Raw genomic sequence first — 26,964 nt, forward strand, 5'->3', positions numbered from 1 at the left:
CCTCTTTCCACCCGAATCATCCCTCCCTCAAGGTAGAAAACAGAGCACTTCCTAGTTGAGCACGAGAAGGAGCGTGGAGCTGGGAGAAGCAGGAGGGAGGGAGCGAAAGCCAGAGGAGCGAGAGAGAGAGAGAGGGGGGGGGGTGGCGAGCGGGCGAAGAGGAAAGAGCGAACAGGAAGAGGATGGCAGGGAAAAGGAACTGCTGAACGGGGCCGGGGACCGTCGCCTGTCAGGTATTGAGGGAGGCGCTCGAAAGTGCACGGACCTGCGGGTTTTCCTTTATTGCCCCCCATCCCCACCGCTCGCTCCTCCAAGACGCTGCTGCACCGACTCCAAGCAGGCACTGATTCTCCTCAGTGTGGTCTTGTATGCTTTGGACAAAGGCGCCTGGTGAGGGGGTGAGTTGGGCGCCTCCTTTTTGGGTGTGTGGTGGTGGTGGGAATACTTCATAGACTTAGTAGTGCATCTGCACTACGTTTTTTATAGCACTTTAGAAAAAAGCCTTTCTTTCCCGTCCTTTCGATTTCATTTATAAGCTTGGGGTGTAATAACTTAGGAGTCTACTCTTGCCCTCCACTCGTTTAAAATAGTGGTGTTAGGTGGTGAAGGCGATATACGATCGGGATCATAGCTTAAGCTCTTTTAAAAGCTGAGCTGCCAAAGTATGCTGGTATGAAATGCTAGGCAAGTCCTTCTTTTTTTTAAAAAAAAAAAAAACCCGCAGCCTCCAAACCTGGCCTCTAGCTCAAGTCCTAAATGCAGCCTTTTCCAAATAGTATTTCCACATTTCTTTTGTTTCCTTTTTCCTCCTTAGCACCATCACCTGAACAGCTGAAACTTCTTTGGCATCCTTTGTTATGTTATTGGACTTGGGATCTCTTCCCAGTGAGAGCTGCATATCCTCAGTGACTCATTTGGATTCATGAGACTCTCATAGCTGGGACACCTTCCTGAGTACATTCTTCAACTCCTTGCCTGAAGGTGAAAATCATATTATTTGAAAACACCTGAAAAGTACCTGTTTGCTAGGGAATGCAAACATTTTTTTTTTTAAAAAAAACCTTTGTTAGTTTTTGTCTCATTCCTCTCCCCTGGTCTTTATCCAGATAGCAGGGCTTCCTTTTTTCTTTCTTGTCCTAAATCTGAAGTAGCTCAGACAGGTTGTTTTTCGTTCCTATAAGCTTTTGATGTGGCCCTGCCCCATAGCATTCTTTTTTGTGAAGAAGCAAGAGGAGAAACGTGTTTGTGTATACACTTCCCCCCTTTAAAACTTTTTGTTTGTTTACTGACATGAAGGATCTTGCTCAATGAAGAAAGAGAAAGCCCTGGGAAACGGTTGGGCAGCTTGAGCCGTAGAGGAAGTTTCTTGGTTTAAAGGGCTGCATGAGCCACTTAATCTACTAAGGAAATGAAAAGATTTTCAAATCCTCCTCTTTAAATCTGCTGCTTCTGGGGGAGAGGTTAAAGGGAAAGGGTTAGGTTGCCGTGAGTTGCAACCAGCTTTTGACAGGCTTAGCAAAGGGTGAAAAACAAAACTGCAAAGCTGGGGCTCCGTAGCGAGATGAACATGTTTTTGGGGGCATGTGGGGAAGGCTCTGAGACTCTCCTGCATGGAGAATTTGGTGCCCACCCCCCAAAGGGGACCCGCTTTGCCCTCAGCCTCACACGGACAGAGTTGCATATCCAGCGCCTGGTGCCCAAGCCGGATACAGATCATCGGACGGTGTTGCAGCTGATTGATGTGGTGGGGTGCCACACAATGCGCAGCCACACAATTGCAAACCAGTCAGCTTTCTTCAGTGTCTACGCTTACCCGCTGAAGAAGAGGAAGGTGGCGGTGAGCTCTGGGCGGGTGCGGCAGCGGACTGCGAGGACCTTTCAGGTGGATAGCGCAGAGTGCTATGAGGATAACCTAAAAGTGGCGGAGAGGTGGGCAGCTGCCATCAAGTGCCTGGTCTTGGGGATCCCCATCTCGAGTGAAACAGGTAAGGGATGCCCTGCACAATCCTTTGAGTATTGCTTCTTGCCTAGAGAAACTTGAGTCCTCGCTACTTACAAGTGGTAGCCTTTCCTAGACTCTGATGCTTCAGATTGTAGGTGGGTTATCACCAATTTTTTTAATGCTTCACCTATAAAATCCTTCTTGCTTGTGGAAAACTGACCCATCAGGGAGGTGTTCAATGCTAGCCCTTGCCCTGATATGCCCCCCCCTCCAAAATAGGGAAGTGTTTTTTAAAAGCCCCTGGCACGTTATTTTGTCAGATATGTAGTGTATCTAACACTCTCCTCCACAAAATCAAATAGGTTTACTACAGTGTATCTGCTTCTAATATTTTCTTCAAGAACTCAGGAGACCTAGATACCGAAATCCCTTAGTTTTATAACGTTTTGTCTATCCCCACAATCTCTCTCTCGACTTAGAGAGCTGTTGGACTGATTGTGGCTGGTGAGGTTTGTGGTCTGAAAGATCTGGAGGATGGCTAGCAAAGGCTGGCCTAAGTGGAGATATCCTGGAGTCCATCCTCCTAAACCAGTATTGCTTCTAGACCCTCCCTATGATTCTTGGAACCCTTAGCTTCTGCAGTATTTTATTAACTTATTAAATGTGATACTTACCAAATGGCCCAGCTTATCTTGCAGGGCAGATAATTATAGTACTAAACTTGTACATAACATGAGAATAATTGTAATAGGTCAGAGTTTCGTAAGATGCTTGCCTCTGGCACCACTGTAGCTTTTGGCTTTATAGAATGGGGTGTGTAGGGAGTTCATAACATTAGTTGAAGGGAGGAGATACTCTGAAAGTGCTCTTGCTGCATTCTGTTCAAATGAAGTTCCCCCTCTTTTTCCCTTTGTCTCAGAGCAGGGGTAGCCAACATGGTGCCCTCCAATGTTCCTGGGCTACTGCTCCCACTCTCGCTGACCATTGGCCATACTGGCTGAGGATGGTAGGAGCTGGGAGTCGAACAACATTTGAGGGGTAAGCTCATGGGGAGAATAAGATTTGTATGCTTGCAGCGGAAGCTGGAAGTGCACAGCGCAGATTGCCCGATGTCTGTGATGTCACAAGCTCACCTGCCATCAACCTTGTCTACACCAGTGTAACTTCTAAAGTAGCTGGTGCCCTTTTTTTAAAAAATAATAATAATGAGATGATAGAATGAGTTTTTAAAACAATACAAGCGGTGCTGTCAATTATAATTATCACCACCACCACCCCGGCAATCTTTCTACCTGAAGAGCAGGAAGAGGAAGGCAAGACTGATAACTAAACCAGCATTTGATTTACAGTTACTCATGATGTAAAAATGGATGGGAACCATGTGGAGAAAAATCTCCATGACTCCTTTTAAAAAAATAAAATAAAGGCTGCAGTTCCATGCATGCTTACCTGGGATAAGTCCCTTTGAACTTCAAATGTGCTTATTTCTGGGTAGTGTATAGGACTTCACTGCATATATATGTCTGCATATACTTCCGATAGTGGCAAGCTGGTTGTGGGACAGGATTTTCCTGTGGGGCATATCTGTTTCTTTCTCTATTGCTGAACTTCTCAGCTCCCATTATGCCTGACCTTTGACCGAGGCGGCCTGGAGTGTCTGGAGCCCAGCCCTGTGCTGTTAGAAATAGAGCTCTGGAATCTTCCGTACCCGGAACCCTTGGTGTTTGCTTTCACTTCCCCGATTAAGGAAGCGAAAATGCATTTTGCTAACATTTCCTTCAGCTGATCATATTCCGACGCTCAGCTAAAATGCATGAAGTCATACCTTCCAGCCATCTAGGTGGATAAACACCAGTTACCACCATTCTGCCATGTGCTGGGCTGGGCAGGTGTATGTATGTGTGCCTGCATGTGTTGCCAAACTCATTTTCTGGCTGCACCCACCACTGACATGCTGATTCCAGATGGGCTCTTGCCATCTGGGTTCTTCTGCCTGAAAAGAAAAGAAAAGTTCAGCACCTGCTTTAATGTGGCCCATAAAGAGAACCCAGGGCAGGACTGTGTAGATCTAGGCTCTAGCTTGGATCTTAGAAGTTTCCCTTGAGTTTGGTGGGAGTTTGAGTTTGAGTAGGCAGGTGGTCACCTGGGACATCCTTGAGAGGCTCCCAGATCTATTTTTCGCTCTGGGCCCTGTGAGGTGGTAAGTGTAGTCCCACCGTGGCCATATCCCTAAGCGTTATTTCTCCAGTAGAAGGGAAGGCTTGCCCTCCATTTCCAAGCGGGGGTGAACGAAATGCTGCAGTGGGGGTAGGTGGGCCTGGAAGCAGTGTTCGGAATTAGCCTGGTGCATTTTGCCCTTGGCTAGCAGCCGCTTGAGACCAAGTGTCTATGCCTGGGTGCCAGGATAGTGCCTGACATCTCCACTTATCTGGAGGCGCATGCTTGAGGATCATTGGATCTTGACTGTTTTCACAAACTAATACCACATCCTGTAGAATTCTATCGGTTATATTTTATCTGCACAGTCAGCATAAATTTCAAGAACTGAAATGCTTTTTCTGTGCAGCCTGAGCAGGAGCAATGAATGACATTATAGTTGTTGTTACAGGTAGGTAGCCGTGTTGGTCTGGATCGAAGTAAAATAAAAAAATTCCTTCAGTAGCACCTTAAAGACCAACTAAGTTTTTATTTTGGTATGAGCTTTCGTGTGCATGCACACTTCTTCAGATACCTGAAGAAGTGTGCATGCACACGAAAGCTCATACCAAAATAAAAACTTAGTTGGTCTTTAAGGTGCTACTGAAGGAATTTTTTTATTATAGTTGTTGTCACTTGTCTTCACCTGCCCCAACCCACTGTCCTGCTCACAGTTCTGAAGAATATCCTTATGTTATGAATGGTCCGTGTCACCATTAAGAAAAAGAGGTTGGAATAGGCCAATATATATGTGGACTATCCCTGGGCAAAGTGACTTTTCTTCTTTTAAGTTCTCAAAGCTCTTAATCTAGCTCAAGGTTGTCATCTGAACTAGCCAGATGTTTAACTGATAATCAATCACAGTCAGTCCATCATTTGAAAAATAAGACTTTAGCACCATCTGGCCCCCAAATGACAACTAGACATTCCGTTTTGGCTACTGTAACCTTGCTTTAAGGAGCCATTTGGTGCCTAGCTTACAGTATATATCTTGAGTTTCTAACCCTGCCTGGAAGTTAGGAAAGAAAAGCAAGTGGGGCCAAGGGAGCAGCTGAAACATTACTTTCCTCCTCAACCTTTCAAAACTTTATAGATCTTAGCCAGGCATCCCCAAACTTCGGCCCTCCAGATGTTTTGGACTACAATTCCCATCTTCCCCAACAACTGGTCCTGTTAGCTAGGGATCATGGGAGTTGTAGGCCAAAACATCTGGAGGGCCGCAGTTTGGGGATGCCTGATCTTAGCCATTTGTCAGGGCTGTGCCTCCTTTGCTTACACTGCAGGTTTAGCAACTCTCGTATGCTTGTGTGTCTGTAGCCGTGTCTTCAATGTGCATATTTACTTGGTTTCATTTCTGTTGACCAATCTATTAAAAGGGCTTAGCAGCATAATAATATTTGCCTACCTCCAGGGCAACTTTCCTCCTCTTGCAGTGCATTTGCTTCCTCTGCTGGGCACAGGGGAGAGGGGGACTCCTTTGTCCTCCATCCACTAGTCTTCTCACTCGCCTGCAATGCAGCTCCTTTTCGCCTTTGGCTACCCAGGCTAGTGCTTAAATACAAGGCTGGTCTAAAGTGGTACACAGTTCATCCTGCCCACCTTGCATCTCTTAAGCATTTAGTTCCTACCACATGTTGGTGCCTTTGTAGATTAGGCCTCCTTCCTCTTTTACAGGGGTGTGATCAGGAGAGCTGATCCTAAGGCATCTGTGTGAAGAGGACCCCACAATACAAGATGGGTGCTTTAGGACATATTTCGTGTCTATCCAATGGACTTTACATATACATTGAGAACAGGCATGGGAATCTACTATGTATTTTGGAAAGCATTTGTATTTCTCTTAAAATATTGTAACCAACTTTGGCATGATGATTCCTGAGGTCAAGGAGCAGGTTTTTATCTTGCGTATGGATATAATGGGTTGCCATTTTGAACCAAGATGGGGCACAGAACCTTTGAAAACCACACTGTTTTTAAAACTTCGCTGGTAGTTTACTTTATTTTATTATTATTATTATTTTCTTAGAATTCCTGAGCAATGCCAGACACAAGGCTGCTAGTATAAAACAAAGCCCCAGATTAACCTCAGATTGGGGGCGTAGGAAAATGGGAAATGGAATAAGGATCTTATGGAGTCCATTCAAGCAGGTGTGAACTCAAACCTTGACAGGGGAGTGGGGACCAACCTAAGCATTTGCAGAGTATCTGTTGGAGGAAGGGAAAGCAGGGAGGGCCCCATTGCTGCTCACTGCAGAGCCCCTCCCCCCATGCCGCCATGCACCCTCTTTGCTAGCTGGTTACACCTTCTGTTACGAAAGGCTTCATAATAGAAGACTGGAGATTTATAAACAGAATTAAATGTGTGTTTGGGAGGGTATTTGGCTGTGCAGAGTTGGCAGTCTGTTCCTGCCCGAGGTGCATCACACCTAGACCTTCAGCCTATACGAACAATACCACTGGGGGTGAAATTGATGAAACAGGCTCCAATGCACGATGTTGGATTGTGCAACCAGACTTCATATGGCACTGTTCTTGGTCACTTAGGTCTTCAACTTCTTGTTGGTGGACTACTTGTTCCGATAACGGTTGCAATGAGGGATATTAAAGGGCAGCGTTCCCTCCTGAGTAACCAAACACTTTGGTCCTGGGTGCTGCTAAGGCCTATGCTCTGCCATTGCGGACAGTCGGCCAGATTTGGTTTTAAAAAGGGTGCAGCTTTCCACAGAAGTTCTAGGAGAAGAGTTCTCAAGTGAGCGTAGTTCATCTGTTCAAGAGGAGCTGGGTAGGATGAAGAAGGTGGATACACAGTGAAGTCTGGAAGACATTGAAAAGAAGCTCACCACTTCAAGGATGTTGACTGTCCTCCACACACACTCTTGGTTGCGGTTGTTGATGGCGCTGTTAAAAAAACAACCATTAGGCTGCTTGACCTGTTGACTGTGTAGCCAGGCACCTAGGAAACCAAACAATGAAGTCACTGCTGGAAAGGGTTACAGTTAGTGTGAGGAACAGTTGAGGGACTTGGGTATGTTTAGCCTGGAGAAGAGAAGAGTGAGAAGTAAAAATGTCAGTCATCTTCAAGTATATGAAGGGCTGTTCGTTTCGTGCAAGATGGTTCCATAGCTTGTTTTTCTGCGGCTCTAGAGGGAGGACACGAACTAGCAGATTCAAATGACAAGAAAGGAGATTCCAGCCAAACATTAGGAAGAACTGTATGACAGCAGGAGCTGTTTGACAGTAGAACGGACTACCTCAGAGGGTGGTGGGATCTCATTCATTGAAGGCTTTTTAACAGGTTGGATAGCCAGCTGCAGGGGACCGTTTCACTCTGATTCCTGCACGGAAGGCAGGTAGACTAGATGAGCCTTGGGGGTCCCTTCCTTCTGAGTCTACAATTCTGCGACTTAAACCCACTGCGAACACCCCTACAAAATGGTGTTCAGTCTGGCATAGGTTTGAACTGCAGAAGCCTTTCCTTTGCATCGCTACCAATGGTTGTGGGGACCAATTCAGAAGCTGGGAGCCGCTCTGCAACCTGCAAAAGGGGCAACTGAAAAAGTACTGCAGTTTGCCATAAGAGATTTCTGTGGGACAACAGGCAAAGTGTCAGCTGGAAACCTTAGTGGGGAAAGCCACACCATTTCTAAGGAAATTGCATGATAGCATGAAAAATGTTTTCGAAGTGATAAGAGCATAAGAAAAGGCCTGTTGGCTCAGGCCAATGGTCTGTCTAGTCAAGTACACTGTTCTCACAATGGCCTGTGAGAAACCCACAAGTAGCACAAGCACGCTCCCCCTGCCTCCATGGTTTCCAGCAACTGGTGCTCAGAAGCATGACTGTCTCCGACTATAGAGTCAAAGCAGATACTTCCAGTTGTATACCTAGATGGGAAACCTGTGCTCCCCTCCCCTTTCCTATCATGAAAGTCTCTGTGTCGTTTTAAATCGGGCATCCCCAAACTTTGGCCCTCCAGATGTTTTGGACTACAATTCCCATCTTCCCCGACCACTGGTCCTGTTAGCTAGGGATTATTGGAGTTGTAGGCCAAAACATCTGGAGGGCCACAGTTTGGGGGAGCCTGTTTTAAATGAAAGAGTGCACAAGTTTTAAGTACAGTGGTGCCTCGCTTAACGAATGCCCTGCTTAATGAAATTTCTGCTTAACGAAAGGATTTTTCGAGCGGAGGTTGCCTCGCTAGACGAATGTGTTTTACGAAAAAGTCGTCTAGCGAATCGCGGTTTCCCATAGGAATGCATTGAAATTCAATTAATGCGTTCCTATGGGCAAAAAAAAATTCAATGCATTCCTATGGGATTCGCTAGACGAATTTTTCGCTATAAGGAAAGACCCATGGAACGAATTAATTTCGTCTGGCGAGGCACCACTGTACTCCATTGTTTTTCTTTCTTGCATGCGTAGTACTTGCTGCTGATGACACTTAATTGCAACAGTTTTCTGACATACTGTAATAGTTTTCCTCACCGCACTGTGATTATAATGAATGCACATTTCTATTTTAATATTTCTCACGTGAACTGGAACAAAGCCAGTTCTTTATGTGTGCCAAACTGGTTACTGAGCCTTGATTGGCCTGAAGCTGGAACCGCCTCGGCTGCAGCTGAACCAGAATGGAAATAAAATATTTAGTGGCTTGATCCCCTGAAGTTGATATTTTAGGGAGTAAAGGTAAAGGGACCCCTGACCATTAGGTCCAGTCATGACTGACTCTGGGGTTGCGGCGCTCATCTCGCATTATTGGCCGAGGGAGCCGGCGTTCAGCTTCCAGGTCATGTGGCCAGCATGACAAAGCCGCTTCTGGCGAACCAGAGCAGCACATGGAAACGCCGTTTACCTTTCCGCCAGAGTAGTACCTATTTATCTACTTGCACTTTGACATGCTTTCGAACCGCTAGGTTGGCAGGAGCAGGGACTGAACAACAGGAACTCACCCCGTCGCAGGGATTCAAACCGCCGACCTTCTGATTGGCAAGCCCAAGGCTCTGTAGTTTAACCCACAGTGCCACCTGCTGTTTAGGGGACCCTAAACACCCAAGTGGAGAAGGACACATCTTCATTGCCCTCACCATTGATTAGAGCCTCTAGGAGTCTAGGCCTAACCTGGTGCTTGGAAACTCAGTGTGTGTGAAAACCAAGTTCAAAGCACTTTGGACTTAAATAAGATGGCATCTCTTTTCCAGCTCCTTGTTGCTGTGTGTATATAGCCCTCTTTGTGTGGCCTCTTGTGCTGAAAAGTGCTACTAAGATGCAAACTTGCATTCTTAAGGGATTTCTGCTGTTGTTTGTGCGTGGAACAAGCTTCATGATGCCCTCACGATGATTGGAGGTATTAGAAGTCTTTAAATCTAAAGATTAAGTTGATTTTTAAAGAGTAACAAAATGGTTGCCTTTCATCCCACTTAACATGCCCATCTCCACAGTTCCCTTGCAGGTGTTGTTGGCCTGAAACTGCCATCATTCTTGACCATTGGCCATTCTGGCTGATGGGAGCTGTAGTCCAACTGTGTCTGGAAGACTCCTTGGTAGCACCCATGAGTGCTGCTAGGTCAATGGAGGCTGAGAAGTGGCTGCCCTCTGCAGACCAGAGAGGAACGTCGGGCAGCAATGTGGATAGGTGGCCTGGGAATGAATGGGACTGAGCAAGAGATCTAGAAGGGAAGATGTGATTGTGGTAGTAAAGAGTGAAAATGAACTGGGAAAAAGACTATGAATTGCGGGACACCGGGATGTACCAGTGTGGATTCTCATGTCCTATCACTGCTCAGAGTTGCATCTGGTTGGGAACACATGAACATTCACAGGAATTGTGTGGGGTGGTTTTCTCAAAGGATGTGATGGAATCCAGGCTGCATATCTTTCTTTATTACTGTGAGAATGAGAGAGGAGTCTGTCTGTCTGTCTTTTTTCCACAAGTGTGCCAAAAGCAAATAGGAAAAAAGCTAACCGCTTCCCAGAGAAACACCAAGACCATCTTAACAAGTTCTCCTGGGGCACCTGCCAACTTTTAGAAATGGGAAAGACGTATGTTGGGTCTGGTCAATGTTTTGGCTTTCCCTGTCCAGTGTCTGCCATGAGGTGAAGGTTGGCCTTGGCTTTGCCAAAACAGCTTCACGGCTCACTTGAGGGGGCCTGGCAGAATTAGTTGGTATGATTGGGAATTTCTACATCAGGCATGTCCAGCTCCCAAGAGACTGCGATCTACTCCCACTAATATATATATATATATATATATATATATATATATATATATGGCAGTGATCAACTTTGAAAAGCCAAAGTTGTTGAGCTTTTTGTGTGTGGGGGGGGGGAATCATTCAGGGTCAGGAGATCGACCTGTTGGACAGGCCTGTTCTACATGCACGGCTGTGTGGGGGATCTTTGGCCCACCAGATGTTGCAGAACAACTGCTCTCAACATCCCTGTCCTTTGACTGTGTTCTCTGGGGCTTGTGGGAGTGTAGGCTGCATTGATCATTTTGCAAGAGAGGCAGGATATAAATTATTACTTATGAAGCGCTTAAGGGTGCAATCGTACTCTTGAATTATGCCAGCTGAGGCCTATAGGACAGGGGCAGGCAATAGCTTGTTGCTTAGGGCAGGCATAGGCAAACTCGGCCCTCCAGATGTTCACTTTCTCATGCCTGCCTCAGTCAGTGGTATTCATTGCTGCTCTGACACTTGCTATCCACAGGAGTGACTAGAACAGGCTTCCTCAACCTCGGCCCTCCAGATGTTTTTGGCCTACAACTCCCATGAACCCTAGCTAGCAGGACCAGTGGTCAGGGATGATGTGAATTGTAGTCCCAAAACACCTGGAGGGCCGAGTTTGCCTATGCCTAGCTTAGGGAGCCGCATTCCTTTTCTGTGTGTGGTGTGTTCCAAAACAGTGGGTTGTGAGTGGCATAAGACCTGCTTGCAGGGTTGCCTTTCTCCACAGGGAATCGGGGATTGTTATCGTCCTGTGTGTTGAAACTCCTGGGACTATTTCACCATCATTATGAGTGCTTTCACTCTGTTGTCCATGGGCACAAGGTTGGCGCTGTCACCAACACAGTCCTTACGTAATTCCCACTGGCAATATTTCCAGGAATTCTGGAGGACGTCTCTTGCGTTATTACTCTGTAGACCCTATTTGCATTTTCTGGCTGCATGTTGTTGTTTCTCCCCCTCCTCCAGGAATCAGGACCGGCATCAGGGGTGGGCATTGCTGGGTAGCTGCCAAGAACCCCACCCTTGCGGGTCCCTGGGGTGCCCTGGTTCTGCAGCAGTTCCTGCTTTCTCTGCTGCCCGTTCAGCACCAAGCAACTACCCAAGAGCAGGTGGAGGGAACCTTTGACCCTCTGCACGTTGCTGAACTACAACTCCCATCAGCCCCAGCAAGCAGGGCCAATGGCAAGATCCTAAGAGTGAGGAGATGGAGCAGCAGTTCCCTCTTGCCCATTGTTGGTCTGAAGGAGGAAGCAAGAGAATGAGGCAGCTGTGCCCTGGTTAAGCACACATAATCTCCTGTCTTTGTTGTTACTGTGATGTTCGAAAGGACTCGTTTTATTGTATGCAGTATTTTAATCATGGGTTGCTAATGATGATTTTGCATACTTTAATTCTGAGTGTTTATACTTCAGTGTTTGATTGGGATTGTTTTCTTTATGTTAATCTTTGCCTAGCTAGTTTTTCTACATTGCAAACCTCTCAGAAGCAAATTTTGGGGGCACTTAAGTGATTTTAAGAAAAGGCGCTGATCCTTCCCGCAGGCTTCCATAGTCCAGGGATGAAGACAAGCCCCAGGCCCAAATGTCCGCACCTGGCATTCTCCTGCAGCTACCTGGCTCCAGCCCCCCCCCCCACAATTGCTGATCCCTGCACTGGGCAGGAGGGCACCCATGCTAACTTTCTAGCAATGGCTCAGAGCACTTGATATAGTTTCTTTCGGACTTCTTTGGGTAACCACCTGTGCCACCCAGTAAGCTCACAGCAGCCAAGTTGCGGTGGTGACAGTGACAACACACACAGCCAAGGGCCTCCTTAGACCTGGACAAGACGTATTAGGGAGCCAGGGAAATGAATAAGTAGTTTCTCACCAATGTTTTGGGGCTGTGTTTGTGCTGAGTAAGTTTCCCTACAAAGAAACTGCAGGAAGCAATTATGCTTATTATTATTATTATGTGTATATCGCACCTTTCATCCAAGGAGCTCCCAGTGGGGTGTGTGGTTCTCCTCCATTTTATCCTCACAACAAACCTGTGAGGTAGGTTTAGGATGAAAGACAGTCACTGGCCCGGACTTCACCCAGGAAGCTTTGTGGCTGAGTAGGGATTTGAACTCTGGGCTCCCAGATCCTAGTCCGGCACTCTAACCGCTGTGCCACACTAGGTGTCGGTGCCCCATTGCCGATTCTGCCTAATGTCTCCCCATCCTTTACCCAGAGTCTCTTGGAAGGAAGCCCTGACAGATTAGGTTGTGTGACATTACAAACTTAAAGCTGTTTTCCCCACCCCAAACCGGCACTTTTTATTTCTCTTCCCCTGCGGCGCCCCCAGAATAAATGGCAGCTTTGCAGGAAAACAGCAACAACAACCAGCCACCTTATATTTTGGACTATCAGTGCCTGTTAGCCACTGTGGTTTCATTTTTTACCTCCACTGTCAGAGGCACCATTCCTCTCAATACCAGGCGCTAGGAATCACAAATGGCACGAGTTGCTGTTGCTCTCATGTCCACTTTATAGGCTCAGCTGCGGTGACAGCAGGATGTTGGACAAGATGGGCCCTTGGCCTGATCCAGCAGACTCCAATTGCGTTCATGAGAAGTATACAGCTACGTAATTTTTGTCTCTGGACTGAACAGAGCCTGTAGATGGCCTTGTGGAGTCCTTCACTTCCTTCAAAACACAGCCTTGCTTCCTTTGGCAGGTGTGTGTGTGCGTGTGCGCTACTGCCCACCCAGTGGAGCGTTGCCCCCCCCGGGTCTTGAACCCCCAAGTCCTGCCCTGGTGGCGCAGCAGGTGGGGCGGCAAAGGAGAGCCAGAGCACTCCTCTGTGCCCAGTGTAGAAAGCGAGTCTGCCCTTGAATGAGAACAGTTCCTTCCTGCAACACCCCAAGCATGGTAAAGTTGTGGCAGGGGTGGCCGAGCTCTCCATCCTTCCTCAGCCTGGATTGTAGAGCTGGTAACTTTCCTGGCCTTAATAATGCATTAATATTAATATACAGTTACTTATAGCCTGCCCATCTGACTAGGTTGCCCCAGCCACTCTGGGCGGCTTACAACGTAATAAGAACACAGCAAAGCATCACACATTTAAAAACTTCCTGATACAGGAAGTTGTGTAGTTCAGCGGCGTCCAGACTTTTTTCAAAGAGGGCCAGATTTGATGAAGTGAAAGGCCGTGGGGGCCAACCTAAATTGTTGACCCTTTTTTTAGGATTGAAGTTGTTGAGCTTCTTTTGGGATTGAAGTTGTTGAGCTTTGGGATTGAAGTTGTTGAGTTTTTTTTTTTTTTTAGGATTTCAGCCCAGGAAGTAAACTGCCACGGGGGGGGGGGGGCGGATTAAACCAACCAGCGGGCTGGATTAGGCCCCCGAAATGGTCTTTGGACATTGTTTATCTCCTCAACATCTGATGGGAGGGGGCCACTACCGAGAAGCCCCTCTGCCTGGTTCCCTACAACTTCTTGCAGTGAGGGAACCGCCAGAAGGCCCTCGGAGCTGACACATCCATCTACAGTTATGCACATTAGGACACAGTGCAACCTCTCCCCTCCCTGCCCTAAGCAATCCTGATCTCCCTCGTGTGCCACACAAGGTATGCGCTCTTTCATCCGTGTCCCAGATTGCAGTGCAGGCGGATTTTTGTTTCATTCCCCAGGATCCCGTGGGAGCCGCTGAGGACAGAGCCACGTTCCTGTTTGCACAGCCCTGCCTCTTTGTCAGCAGAGCCTCCTCGCGGATTGCGTTTCTTCACTCTCAGGGCAAAACATGCCCCATGGGTATCTCCTGCACGTAATCTTTTTGCTCATAAAACTGGATACCTGTATGCATGCTCTGCTTTCAACACAAGAAGGAAGGGGAGCAAAGTTGCTGCTATCATTTCACGTGAAGCATTTTTCTCCCTGTGGCCTGGCTCACTTGGGGGCATATAGGCCTCTGGTGTTGTTGGACTACAGCTCCCATAATCCTTTACCACAGGCCACGCTGGCTGGGGCTGATGGGAGTTGGAGTCTAACGACGCCAGATTCAGGAATGCTGCTTTACCTCTTGAGAGCCAGTCCTGACCTTTGGGCCCTCAGAGAACATTTTTTTCTGTCTTATTATGAGTCCCCTTGGCCGTCTTATCTTCAGGTTAAACGTGCTCTTCAGCCTTTCCTTGTAGGACTTGTTTTCCATACCCCTGACTATTATTTTCCGTTAAACGTGTTTTTATTTTTCACAAAGGTTGGCCACACACAAAACCCTTCACCTCCAGTCCACATATTCTACATACTTTACATATTCTTGATTTACCAGCCCATTGTGGCTAGTGAAAAGGGTCAGTGAAGTGGGCAATGCCTCGCTTCAGGAGTGAGTTATGCCCACTGAAGAAGAAGAAGAAGAAGAAGAAGAAGAAGAAGAAGAAGAAGAAGAAGAAGAAGAAGAAGAAGAAGAAGAAGAAGAAGAAGAAGCTTCAGTCCCTTATATTCTTTATATGTAAGGTGCAAGTTTTTTAAAATGCAAATTCCTGGTCAGGTGGGGGAGGGTGGATATTAAATGGAATCAGAGAAGGCACTGAGGGAGGATTTATCTCCTCTCCTCCCCCTGTCAACAGCAAAACTATTACAGCAGGGAGGAAATTGTACAGAATCATGGAATTGTTGACTTGGGGGGACCCTGAGGTCATCCAGCCCAACCCCCTGCAAGGTTTAAATTGCCTCTCGCAGTTTTGACCCCTGTTGGCTTCCCCTCCCCAAAGTATCCCAACATTTGAAGTTCGCCTCAGAGGAATGCTTTGTCTCTACATCTCTTTAAAGTTCAGCTTGTTCCTCTTTGTATTGAAATGGGCACAAGTTCTGCTCGTTGGGCCGTTCCCTCCAGAATTATGAAAGGAGTTCAAGGTACCCGAAAGTCTTGTGAAAGCCTCCCGCCACTGAATGCAGTTGGCTGTGGCCTTGGCAGCATAGCGAAGTGCTACCTGCATTTTAGGTACAGCCCAGTGAGCATTTGGCCTCCCGCTCGGCATAACTAGTTATGCTCTGTGAGCATTTCCAAATTAGTATCTGCCTTCCAAGATGGATTAATTATTTTGGAGCCTCAGGCTGCAGAGCTTCCTTCCTTAGTTTTTAAGGCTTCCTGCCTGCCTTTTTATCTCATGTGTTTTTGCCCTTGGAAAACTAGAAGGAAGTCTGTAGTGGTGGGGATTCCCATTTCTAGGTCACAGCTTCATGCCAGGAACAGTCAGCATTTTGAGATGATTCCGGCGGAGACTATAGAGCTGTACCATGCTTTTAAAAGCACATGGTTTCCCCCAGAGAATCCTGGGACTTGTGGGGTTGTTCCCCCCCCCCCCGCCACAGCATTGCAGTCCTGGAGCCAAAGGCATCTCTCCCAGCCAGCCTGCTACATTCTTCACAGCCAGACTTTGTACAGGGGTACATCGGTTTTAAGAACAGTCCGGTTTAAGAACGATTTTGTTTACAAACTCCACAAAACCGGAAATAGTGTCTTGGTTTGAGAACTTTACCTCCGTCTAAGAACAGAATCCAAATGGTGGAAGGGCACCGGCAGCAGGAAGCCTCATTAGGGAAAGCGCGCCCCAGTTTAAGAACAGTTTCAATTTAAGAACGGACTTTCAGAATGGATTAAGTTGGTAAACCGAGGGACCACTGTAGTTTAGTTAAAAGGGTTCTGGGAATTCTAGTTCTCTGAGGGCTGAGCTACAGTTTCTTTGCTTTAAATTATGATGTGGATCGGCTAAGAGGAAGGCACTGGGTGTGCAGGTTAGCGAGGGTTCATACTGTTGTAAGGAATGGCTTTAAAAAGACAAACAACCTATATAAGGGACCTATATAAGGATGAGGAGGAGTGATACTTCCCCCGCCCTGAAAGCTAAAGGTGGCATGGCAGCTGTCATTAGTCATGGTGTGCAAACGCAGTTTTATTTTCTGTCTCAATTACACTGTTTGTGGTTAAACAACATTTCTGGGTTTTCGATGCCCTGTAAAGGCTAGCAAAGGTGAGACCACGGTTTTTGAAAAAAGCACATACATGAATGAAAGCCACAGGCAATGATGGCTCTTGGTATCACCTTTAACTCTCCTGAAAATCTGTTTGTGGTCTATGCGGCAGCTCCCTCCCCAGAGTCAGCTGCATATTGCAGCACCATAAGAAGTCACTGTAGAAACGAGTGACTTTAAACTAGAGGCCACTGCAAATATGAGTTTTCCTCGGGGTGGGTGGGTGTGGGTGTCAGTCACAGTGAACATTGCACATCCCAGTGATGAACAGAAAATGTGTCTGGGATTGCTGGTGAATGTCTAAGAATACATAAACACTTTCAGCCCCACCCATGAATACTGGAAATGGTATTTGTGTGAATGTCAGCATCCACCCTTGTCTCTCTTGAGGTGCTCACCGGGGCTACAATGTTTAGCAGAGTAAATGTTCTACATTAGTAGATATTAAAAATAGATGAATCCGTTGATCAGTCTCAAGTCCAGAAGAGGGCAACCAAAATGGTCAAAGGCCTGGAAACGATGCCTTATTAGGAACGGCTTAGGGAGCTGAGTATGTTTAGCCTGGAGAAGAGAAGGTTAAGGGGTGATATGATAGCCATGTTCAAATATATAAAAGGATGTCATATAGAGGAGGGAGAAAGGTTGTTTTCTGCTGCTCCAGAGAAGCGGACACGGAGCAATGGATTCAAACTACAAGAAAGAAGATTCCACCTAAACATTAGGAAGAACTTCCTGACAGTAAGAGCTGTTCGGCAGTGGAATTTGCTGCCAAGGAGTGTGGTGGAGTCTCCTTCTTTGGAGGTCTTTAAGCAGAGGCTTGACAGGCATATGTCAAGAATGCTTTGATGGTGTTTCCTGCTTGGCAGGGGGTTGGACTGGATGGCCCTTGTGGTCTCTTCCAACTCTATGATTCTATGAAGTGGCAGCAGGTTTTGAAACAAAGTCAGACAGCCTTTTAAAAACGTTTTTAAAGAAAGAATTCTTTATTCCTTTGTAAGAACTTGAATAAAAAATAAGGTTAAAAATACAGTACATCACTTTGAATAAACAGAGGGAAAGAACAGGCCTAAGGTCTTTTAGACAGACAAGTTGGCTGGTTTGACTCAGCTGGGTGGAGAATGCCATATAAAAAGGTTACAGTATTTTTTTATGTGCTTACTTTGACAACATTTTCATCCTGCCCTTCCTCCAAGGGCCTCGTACTTCTTCCACCTCCATTTAATGCTCACACCAACCCTGTGAAGTAAGGTGAGATGGAGTGAGAGTGACTTGCTTAATGTCACACGGTCAATTTCATGGCCGAGTGAGGATTTGAACCTGGGTCTTTCCAGCACGCTAAACCCCTCTGTGACACTGGCTTGAGAAAACATTTTTTTACTACAAGTGCTCATGGGTGGAGGCTGTGCCATTGCAGGAGAAGCATTTTCCGCTTCTCTTGCACCAAGGAAGACTTGCTTCTACTCAGACAATTACATAGATCAACTATCAAAACAAAGAAAGCATCTGCAAAACTATTGTTTTATTCATCCAGGTAGACGGAATCAGTTCAGACTTGGTATAATTTATTGACTAGATTTCTTTGATCAGATTTCCACTTTAGTTTTCCAGACATTCACAGCAGGCGTCTGGGATCAGCAAGCCTCCACAGGTAAAAGCTTGCAACGACCACAGTTTCGGGATTTGCCTTTGGTGTACAGCCGTACCTTGGATCCTGAACGCCTTGGTACTCAAACGTTTTGGTTCCCGAATGCTGCAAACCCAGAAGTGAGTGTTCCGGTTTGCGAACATTCTTTGGAATCCGAATGTCCAACAGGGCTTCCACAGCTTCTGATTGGCTGCAAGAGCTGCCTGCAGCCAATCAGAAGCTGCTTTTTGGTTTCCGAACGTTTTGGAAGTCGAATGGACTTCCGGAACAGATTCTGTTCGACTTCCAAGGAACAACTGTACATTGTTAGGGCATGAACTCCTAGCTACCCATGTCACATGGGAATGCACACTTGCTGTGTGAACGTCTTGCGGTGTCACGAGCACTTCTGAACTCTGTTTTGTGGTGTATCTGTCAAATGTGTCATGCAGATATTTACTGTACTTATTTTTATTTATTAAATTTGTATACCGCCCTATACCTGTAGATCTCACAACATAAAAAACTACAATATAAAAAACACAAAAGACATACAAAAAATATAAACAAAGACAACCCAATAATCCACCCTTCCACAACACACTTTAAAGGGCATTAGATGTCAATCAGCCAAAGGCCTGGTTGAAGGGAAATGTTTTCATCTAGTGCCTAAAGTTGTATAATGAAGGCACCGGGTGAGCCTCTCTGGGGGAGAGCATTGCACAAACGGGGAGCCACTGCAGAAAAGGCCCATTCTCATGTTAGCCCCCTCCAGACCTCTTGTGGAGGAGGCACACGAAGAAGGCCTCACAGGATGTTTGCAAGGGCCAGGTAGGTTCATATGGAGAGAGGCGGTCCTTGAGGAGCCAGCCCCCTCCCATGGAACTGGACTCCTATTGGACCCAGACAGTGCGGCCAATGGTCAGAGCCGATGGGAAGTGGAGTTCAACATTATTAGGAGGGTCAGAAGTTCCCCAGATCTGGAGTAATGTTTGAAGCTGGTCCTTGGTGCCACCACCACCACCACCACCATCATCATCACAGCTTTACCATGCAGGCAGTTTCCCGTTTTGCACCAGCTTGCAGATGCAGCTCCAACGGGGGAAATGCAACGCCTGATTTGTTCGCCCTCTTCTCTCCCCTCAAACCAGAGATCAGCCGCAGCCTCCTGCCCCGTCCCCGTCGCCTGCTCCTGCTGCTGAACCCCTTTGGAGGCAAGGGCAATGCCCTGCAGTGGTGCCAGAATCACATCCTCCCCATGATCACGGAGGCTGACATCGGCTTCAACTTGATCCAGACAGGTGAGGTGGCAGCAGAAGGAAGGTGGCCTTCAAGGGGCAAGGTGAATGGATGCCGTGTGGGGGGGGGGGGTTAAGGACATAAGGCGAGCCAGCTGGACCAGGCCAGAGGCCCGTCTGGCCCAACATCCTGTCCTCACAGCCGTCAGCCGGATGCTAGTGGGGAACCCTCAGAGCTGTGGTTTCCAGCAAATGGTATTCAGAAGTATTGCTGCTTCCCACTGTGGCCATGAATTTGTCTAATCCTGTTTTGAAGCCATCTTGCTTGGTGGCCATCAGCACTTCCTGTGGATATGGGGAGAGGGTTTCCCTTTGCTGGAAACACAGCCTGTAGATGGATTCAAAAGCGGAGTGGGGGGGCGTAGACAAATTGGTAGAGGCTAGTTCTTATTGGTGACTCTGAGCCTTACTAGCTCAATGGAACCAGCGTGTTTAGGGGCAGTCTATCTTTGAATATAAGACACCGGGGGATCTACAGAAAGGGAGGGCTGCTGTCATTGTCATGCATTTGCTGTGGGGCTCTTTTTTTTTTTTTTTACCAAACTAGCTGGGCTGCTCTTAAGTACTTAAGTGAAACTCAGTTGAAAATGGGAGCACAGCAATATTTGGGAACAGATACTTTTGTTTAAACAAAAAACAGCAGCAGTAGTAGTGGTGGTGGCGGCGGCGGCGGCTAGGCAAGAGCCATAGAACCTGTGAGCCGTAAGTCTCTGGTTCAAATGTCGCCTCAGACACCAACTTGCTAGGCAAACAGCAGCCTCAGTCTTTATGCACAGCAACCTGTGACATGGGGGTAATGATCCCAGATTACTGAAAGAAGGTATGCAAAGCTTCTTGGGCACTTAAATAGCTCTTAACTCCTAAGTAATCATTAGCGTTAAATGCTAGAAAGTTAAATGTATAGCCATCTTCTAAATGTATAGCCCCAAAGCTTTCAATTACAGCAGCAATAAATTGTGATGCCCATGTGTTTATATTTGTATAATGTATAATGTATATGTACATGCACGTACACACACACACATGCAAATATAATTTCAGCAGCAGCAATAATAATTTCTCCCAGTTTGCTGTTTCCATTCACTTGTAAACAGCTGCTTAGGACAAGACATACAGAACAGGTCAAAATCGTCTCCTGGTGGTCAGCCACTGAATCAGTTTCTTCGGGTGGGAGTGTGGCTTTGAATTGCTACTAATCTGTATGCTATTTATTCCTTTTCTGCCCCAGAGAGACAGAACCATGCCCGGGAGCTGGTACAGAACATCAACTTGGCTGAGTGGGATGGCATTGTGTCCATTTCAGGAGATGGGCTTCTATATGAGGTATTGTTCACAATGTGCTAGCCAAGGCACTGGCCTTCCAGCCTCCTGGAACCTTCCCCTTAGGCTACTCACTAGGGCCCATTCCCGTTACTTGTCTCCTGAGTTGCCCTTTTGTGCTCCCTTAGAACTCTGGCACGTAAGACCCACTTCACTGCTTTGAGGCATGTGTGTGAATGTCCTGGTGTACTACTACTACTACTACTACTACTACTACTTCCCCAGAGTTTCTAGTCCTCATGGGTCCAAGGCCAAGGCTGAACACTGCATCAAAAAAGCCCTACTCAGATATTTGCAAATTAGAGCAGTGAAGAAAATGCATGATAGGCTTTGGTGCCCCTGTTTGGGTTTTGACAAGTCTTCGGGGACTTTTCAGGGCACAGGAACTGCGATTTCCCTGAGAACCAGGCCTAGAATTCCCCTCAGCCCTCCCTCTACAAGATACTTTGCTGGAATGGATCAAAAGCAGAAGCTCCAGCTGTCTTTACAGAAGCTTCTCTGTTCTCCCAGTTCCTTCAGTGAGAGAATTTTGGTTTTCTTGGAACATGAATTTGCAGAGTGCTGTTCTTGGGTCGTCGTCGTCCCCGTCCCCCCCCCCAAAAGCACATCCCATTTCCTGCATTATTAGGATTGTAGGTTATGAATACTTTCCTATCTCCTTCCTTCCAGGTTATTAATGGCTTAATGGAACGGCCGGATTGGGAAGAAGCTATAAAAATGCCCCTAGGTATTCTCCCTTGTGGGTCTGGAAATGCAGTAGCTGCAGCCATAAACTTCAGAGCTGGGTAAGTGGGAAAGCTTAACTCAGGGGTCCCCAAACTAAGGCCCGGGGGCCAGATGCGGCCCAATCGCCTTTTCAATCCGGCCCGCGGACGGTCCATGAATCGGCATGTTTTTACATGAGTAGAATGTGTGCTTTTATTTAAGATGCATCTCTGGGTTATTTGTGGGGCACAGGAATTCGTTCATATTTTTTTTCAAAATATAGTCCGGCCCCCCACAAGGTCTGAGGGACAGTGGACCGGCCCCCTGCTGAAAAAGTTTGGTGACCCCTGGCTTAACTGATATGCTTAGTCAATCTTCTTGCTTATTATTTTATATTTTATTATTATATATATAAATTTGTATTTGTTGTTACCAAAGTTGCTTCACGTTGCTGCTTTTGGGTTGTGTTTGCACTACGAAAGCTTTCCTACAAAGAAACCGCAGCAGTACAATTTTTATCCCACCTTTTCCTCCAAGGAGCTCAAGGTGACATGCACACAATTCTCATCCCCACAGCTTAAGCTGAGAGGCAGTGACTGACCCAAGGTCATACAAGTGAGCTTTTGTGGCTGAGCAGGGATTTGAACCCGGGACTCCCAGGTTCAGTACACTAACTGCTGCAGCACGCGGGCTCCACACCACACCACTTCTGGGAAGCAGGGGAGCAGGCTCTACTTGGGGCTCCATCTTCAGCTGGACCTGATCTCTGCTTTTGGATATGTGAAGAGTCCCTGCAAGCATACACAGAGTGCTGTTTCTTTGGCTAATTAGGCTCCCACTCACCTGGTACTGGTTGGCAGGGCTTCCAGGCCAGATTGCAGTTTCAGAGCTGACTGCTCTACTTGCTGCAGTAATTTTGAGCAAGTAATTCTGCATTTACAAGGGTGGGGAGCAAGTTACACCAGCAGCTTGGCCATTGCTGAGAACTAATTACCAGAATCATGGTCATTATTTATTCTGCTTTCATCCTGCCCTTCCTCCAAGAAGTCCAAGGCAGGATGCAAATTGTTCCCTTTTAGTCTCAAAACAAACCCTGTGAGTTAGGAAAGTTTAATAAAAATTTAATAATAAACGAACAAACCCTGTGAGGTATAGGCTGAGGCTGAAGGAGAGGGACTGGTTTAAGGTTAGCCAGTGAGATTCTCAGATGGATGTGGATTCGAACCTGGGTCTACCCAGGTCTAGTCCAGCATTCAAGTCACACTTGTGTACTGTTTTTAATATTTGGTTGGAAGCCGCCCAGAGTGGGCGGGGTATAAATAATAAATTATTATAAATTATTATTATTGTGTCTGCGACACTTTATATTAGTACAGTCGTACCTCAGCTCCCAAATGCCTCAGGAGTCGAATGTTCCAACTCCCAAATGATTGAAAACCGGAAGTGAGTGTTCTGGTTTCCGAACGTTCTTTTGGAAGCCATACGTCCAACGGAGCGTCCGCAGCTGCAAGATTGACTTCCAAGGTACGACTGTACACCACTCTTCATCCATAGATCTCAGGGTGGTCCGCAGCGTAAAGCTGCAATATAAAAACCACAAAGGCATAGTAAAATAAGAACAACAAATCAATAACCCGTCCCCCCCTCCCACAACACATTTAAAAGGGCATCAGATGTCAATCAGCCAAAGGCCTGGTTGAAGAGGAACGTTTTCACCTGAGGGGTAAAGGTGTGTAACAGAGCTTTCCATTGCAATATGTTAGTGTGTAGGTGAGTTGCGCGAACCCTCCCCACGCTCCTCCAGGGCTGGAAAGGGGTTAATTTAACCTCCAGTTTGCTAGAAAAACTGAATTCCTGTGTCACAAAATGATGCATGTCCAAAAAGTGTGTCGCCAACTTGAAAAGTTTGAAAAGCTCTGGTGTATGATGAAGGCAAGCCTCTCTGGTAGAGCATTCCACAAATGGGGAGCCACTGCAGAAAAGGCCTGTTCTCATGTTGGCCCCCTCCAGACCTCTCGTGGAAGAGGCACACGAAGAAGGCCTCAGAGGACATTTGCAGGATCCAGGTAGGTTCATATGGAGAGAGGCGGTCCTTGAGGTATTGCGGCCCTAAGCTGTTTATGTTTTCCTTTCTCATTTTGGACATGCGGCTATTGTTTGCTGGCTAAACAGAAATGTAAGTGCTACTGTTGCCCCGTGACAGATGCGGCCTCTGCACCCCACATTGTGGCAGTGTTTGTCCCTCCCTCTCTTGGGAGCCTCTCACCATTTGATTGCATGGGCAAGTGAGCTTCTCCAACCCTGACACATTTCTCACTCTGTCGAGCAGGTTTGAGCAAACCTTGGGCCAGGAGCTGCTCACAAGCTGCACCCTCCTGCTTTGCCACGGCGCGGTGACCCCCTTGGACCTGGTGTCGGTCACAACCGCATCGGGCTCCCGTTCCTTCTCCTTCCTGAGCGTGGCCTGGGGCTTCATCTCCGACGTGGACATTGAGAGTGAGAAGTTCCGGCACATCGGACCGGCTCGCTTCACCTTGGGGACAATGGTCCGCCTGGCCGCCTTGAACACTTACCGGGGGCGCCTCTCCTACCTGCCCGCCCCGGAGGGCACAGCCCACCGCCCCATCTTGCGCAGCATCACCATGGCGGCTAACGGGAGCCTCCCCTTCCAGCACGGGCCGCTCCACCGCACAGTCTCTGACCTGGGCCTGTGCAAGGAACGCCACTCCCTCTGCTTCCAGGAGGTGGAGCCTTCCGACGAGCCCACCCCCTCGCCCAGCTCCCCACCCTCTTCCTCCAGCTTCCACTCTTCCAGCTTCAGCTTCGAGAACCTGCCGGAGGAGCTCGTGGCTGACTGCAGGGAGACGCGGGAGGCCGGGCTGCCCATGACCGCACCTGCCGTCTCGCTTTCTCCCCAGCAGGTGCACGGCCCCCCCGACGAGTTCCTGGCACCTCTGGACCAGCCGGTGCCCAAGTCATGGGTGACAGTGGAGGAGGACTTTGTCTCTGTGCTGGCCATCTATCAGTCTCACCTGGGAGCCGACCTGTTCATGGCACCCTTTGCCTGCTTCAACGACGGCCTCATCCACCTTTTCTACATCAAGGCAGGCATCTCCCGGGCAGCCCTGATCCGCTTGTTCTTGGCCACGGAGAAGGGCACTCACTTTGACATGGAGTGCCCGCATTTCATCCACATTCCCGTCCGGGCCTTCCGCATCGAGCCCCTCACTCGCAAGGGCATCCTCACCATTGACGGAGAGAGGGTGGAGTACGGACCCATCCAGGGGCAGATCCACCACGCGGTGGCCAATCTAATCACCGGCGTGAACCAGGTGAAGATCACAGCGTTCTGACCCAGGATGCGGGAGCACTTTGCAGATCTGACGTAACTTTCGTTCTCTTCTGCCCCTTTGCTGCAAAGAGGGACCCTGAGGCTTGGGGTCGGGGGTACTGTCTGTGTGGGTAGTGGGTGGGCGTTCTGACTTGCAATGCCCCCTCCAGCCACCAGATGGCAAGCTGCTTAAAACCTCCCTCTGCTCTTCTCGGCCTTGGCACACACATACCATATATTCCTTTAATGAGCCTTTGGGTGGCAGGTCTTGGCCACTCCCCATGATCCTCTGCTGCTGTCCATGCAACAGTTTGAATGTTGACCTCCTCCTTCCTTCCTTCCTCACCCACTTGCAAAGGCCTGGTTTTGCCAACCTGTTTTGCATCTCCCATCAAGAAGGAGCAGCTTGGCTACAGGACCCTTGGTGTGGTTTGGGTCGAGAAGTGATGTAGCCTTTCCTCCCCTACAAGGACCCACCACCCTCTCCACCTTGTTCCTTTTAGGGGAGGCCTTCTATTCCACTTTTCCAACCACTTGCCCCATAGACGGGGGACACCTCTGTGGTGTACCCTGCTTGCCAGTCTGGGGCAGTAACACTGAAGACTCCCCTCCCTTTGCAGCTCATGGTTCAGGACCGTGTCTGAAGTGATGGGGAGAGAGATGCTGGTGTGGGTTGGAGAAATGAGTGGGGCACTGAGTGGGCTGGGGAAATGCACATTCCACACCAACTTTCCTTCAAGCCGTGGGACCAAGAGTCGTGTCCCAATTTCTCAATTTCTAGTGTTGTTCTCTCTCTCTCTCCATTCACAAGAAGCCACTTAGAGAACACTAACCCTTCCTTGCTGCTCCTCGTCTTTCCACGGTCCGCTCAGCCGGGGTGGACGCAGGGTGGGGGTGTATGTGAAAGCAGTGAGACCACTGTAGCAGGGAGCCGAATGTACGAGGCAGCCCACAAAACACTAACTTCTATTTGACACCACCACCCCTCCTTTTAAACCCTTAACAGAACCGAAGGCAGCCGTTTTCCCTCCTCTCTTTGTTTACCCTGGGAAGGGAGATCTGCCATCTTTCTTTGGAGTTGTGTTTGGTTCTTCGGCCACCTCTCCTGCAGGGGGTGACCAAGGACATTAAGGGCAAGGAAGGGACCACTTTCTCGACAGCCTTCTAAGGCTCATTTCTAGCCAGCCGGAGGTGTAGTGAAAGGGGATGGGACTGACCCCCAACCCCTGCACTGATGACCTCCCAAATCTGGCGCTCTCAAGGAATAAACTTGATGAATGTAACTGGAATTTTTTCTTCTTCTCACGGGTGGGGGCTTAACTTCGGTAGGGCGGTTTGTTATTATTCTTTTCTCCCCACTATGTGGGGGTTAACAAGCAATTAAAATGATCCAATACTGTAATGGATATGTGTGTGTGTGTGCATATATGAAATGATGTTCACCAAAAATGTATTTGTCTGTGTCTCTTAAGAGATGTCGAATCAGGAGATTGAAGTTGGCAAATTCCACCGGCAAAACTTTGCCCCACTTCCTTGTGGGAGAAAGCCTGTATATCAAAGGTCGACCCAGTGGGTTGACGTCTAGGCCAGTACTAGAGCAAAGCATAATAGGGTTCCTAATTTGCTGAAATTTCCACACTACTTCTTTTGTTGTTGTTGTTCTGTCCTTTCTCTTCGCAGAGTACATTGTTAAGCAGGACTGTTTTAAAAGGCGGTTAGAAAGATTCGCAGAGGATAAGGCCACCAATGGCTCTTCCTCATGATGCCTCCAGTATCCAAGTCTCTGAATCCTGGCTGCTGGGGAGCATGAGTGATTGAGTGCGGTTGTGCTCATGTCCTGTCTGTGGGCTTTCCATAGGCCTCTCTTTAGCCACTGTGGGGACACCATTTGCCCTTGAAAGGTGGGAATGAGATTCCTCCCTGCAGTGGGCACATCAACACCATGCATTGAAAGCACCACAAAACCAATTTAAACATTTGCAGCTTTCCGCCAAAGACTTCTGGGACATGTAGTTTGTTAAGGGTGCCAAGAGGTGTTGGAAGGGGGAGGAAAAGGGGACTGATCCTTAAACCATTCTGGGAATTTCAAACTCTGTGAGGGGAATAGGGACGGCCTAACAACGCTCAGCACCCTTCACAAACTACAGCTCCCAGAATTCTCTAGGGCAAGCCATGATTGTTTAAAGCGATGTGGTGGTGTTTTAAGTGTAAGGTGTGAATGTGGCCTAGGTAGGCCTGGACTTGGGCCATTGGCTGCTCTTTGCTAACACGACTGCTCACGGTCCCGTTAGGTTAACAAGCAGTTTTTACGTTCTTTAGCTGCTGGT

The 26,964-nt window shown here is 47.7% G+C and overlaps 1 protein-coding gene across 2 annotated transcripts; it reads left to right on the forward strand.

Moving 5' to 3' along the window:
* The first annotated feature begins 57 nt into the window (after positions 1–57).
* On the forward strand, positions 58–26,039 carry SPHK2 (sphingosine kinase 2). Of its 2 annotated transcripts, none has more exons than XM_035135090.3 (6): positions 58–233; positions 815–1,985; positions 19,135–19,284; positions 20,510–20,604; positions 21,271–21,386; positions 23,636–26,039. In XM_035135090.3, exons 2-6 carry the CDS (start codon positions 1,562–1,564, stop codon positions 24,657–24,659), a joined length of 1,809 nt encoding a protein of 602 aa, XP_034990981.1. In that variant the 5' UTR covers positions 58–233; positions 815–1,561; the 3' UTR covers positions 24,660–26,039. The 2 variants fall into 2 exon arrangements, with proteins under 2 accessions (XP_034990981.1, XP_034990979.1); XM_035135088.3 differs by having other exon boundaries at positions 64–398.
* Positions 26,040–26,964: the final 925 nt, after the last annotated feature.

Source organism: Zootoca vivipara, chromosome 12, assembly GCF_965207765.1.
Source record: "Zootoca vivipara chromosome 12, rZooViv2.hap1.1, whole genome shotgun sequence".
In the NCBI taxonomy this organism is placed as follows: Eukaryota; Metazoa; Chordata; class Lepidosauria; order Squamata; family Lacertidae; genus Zootoca; species Zootoca vivipara.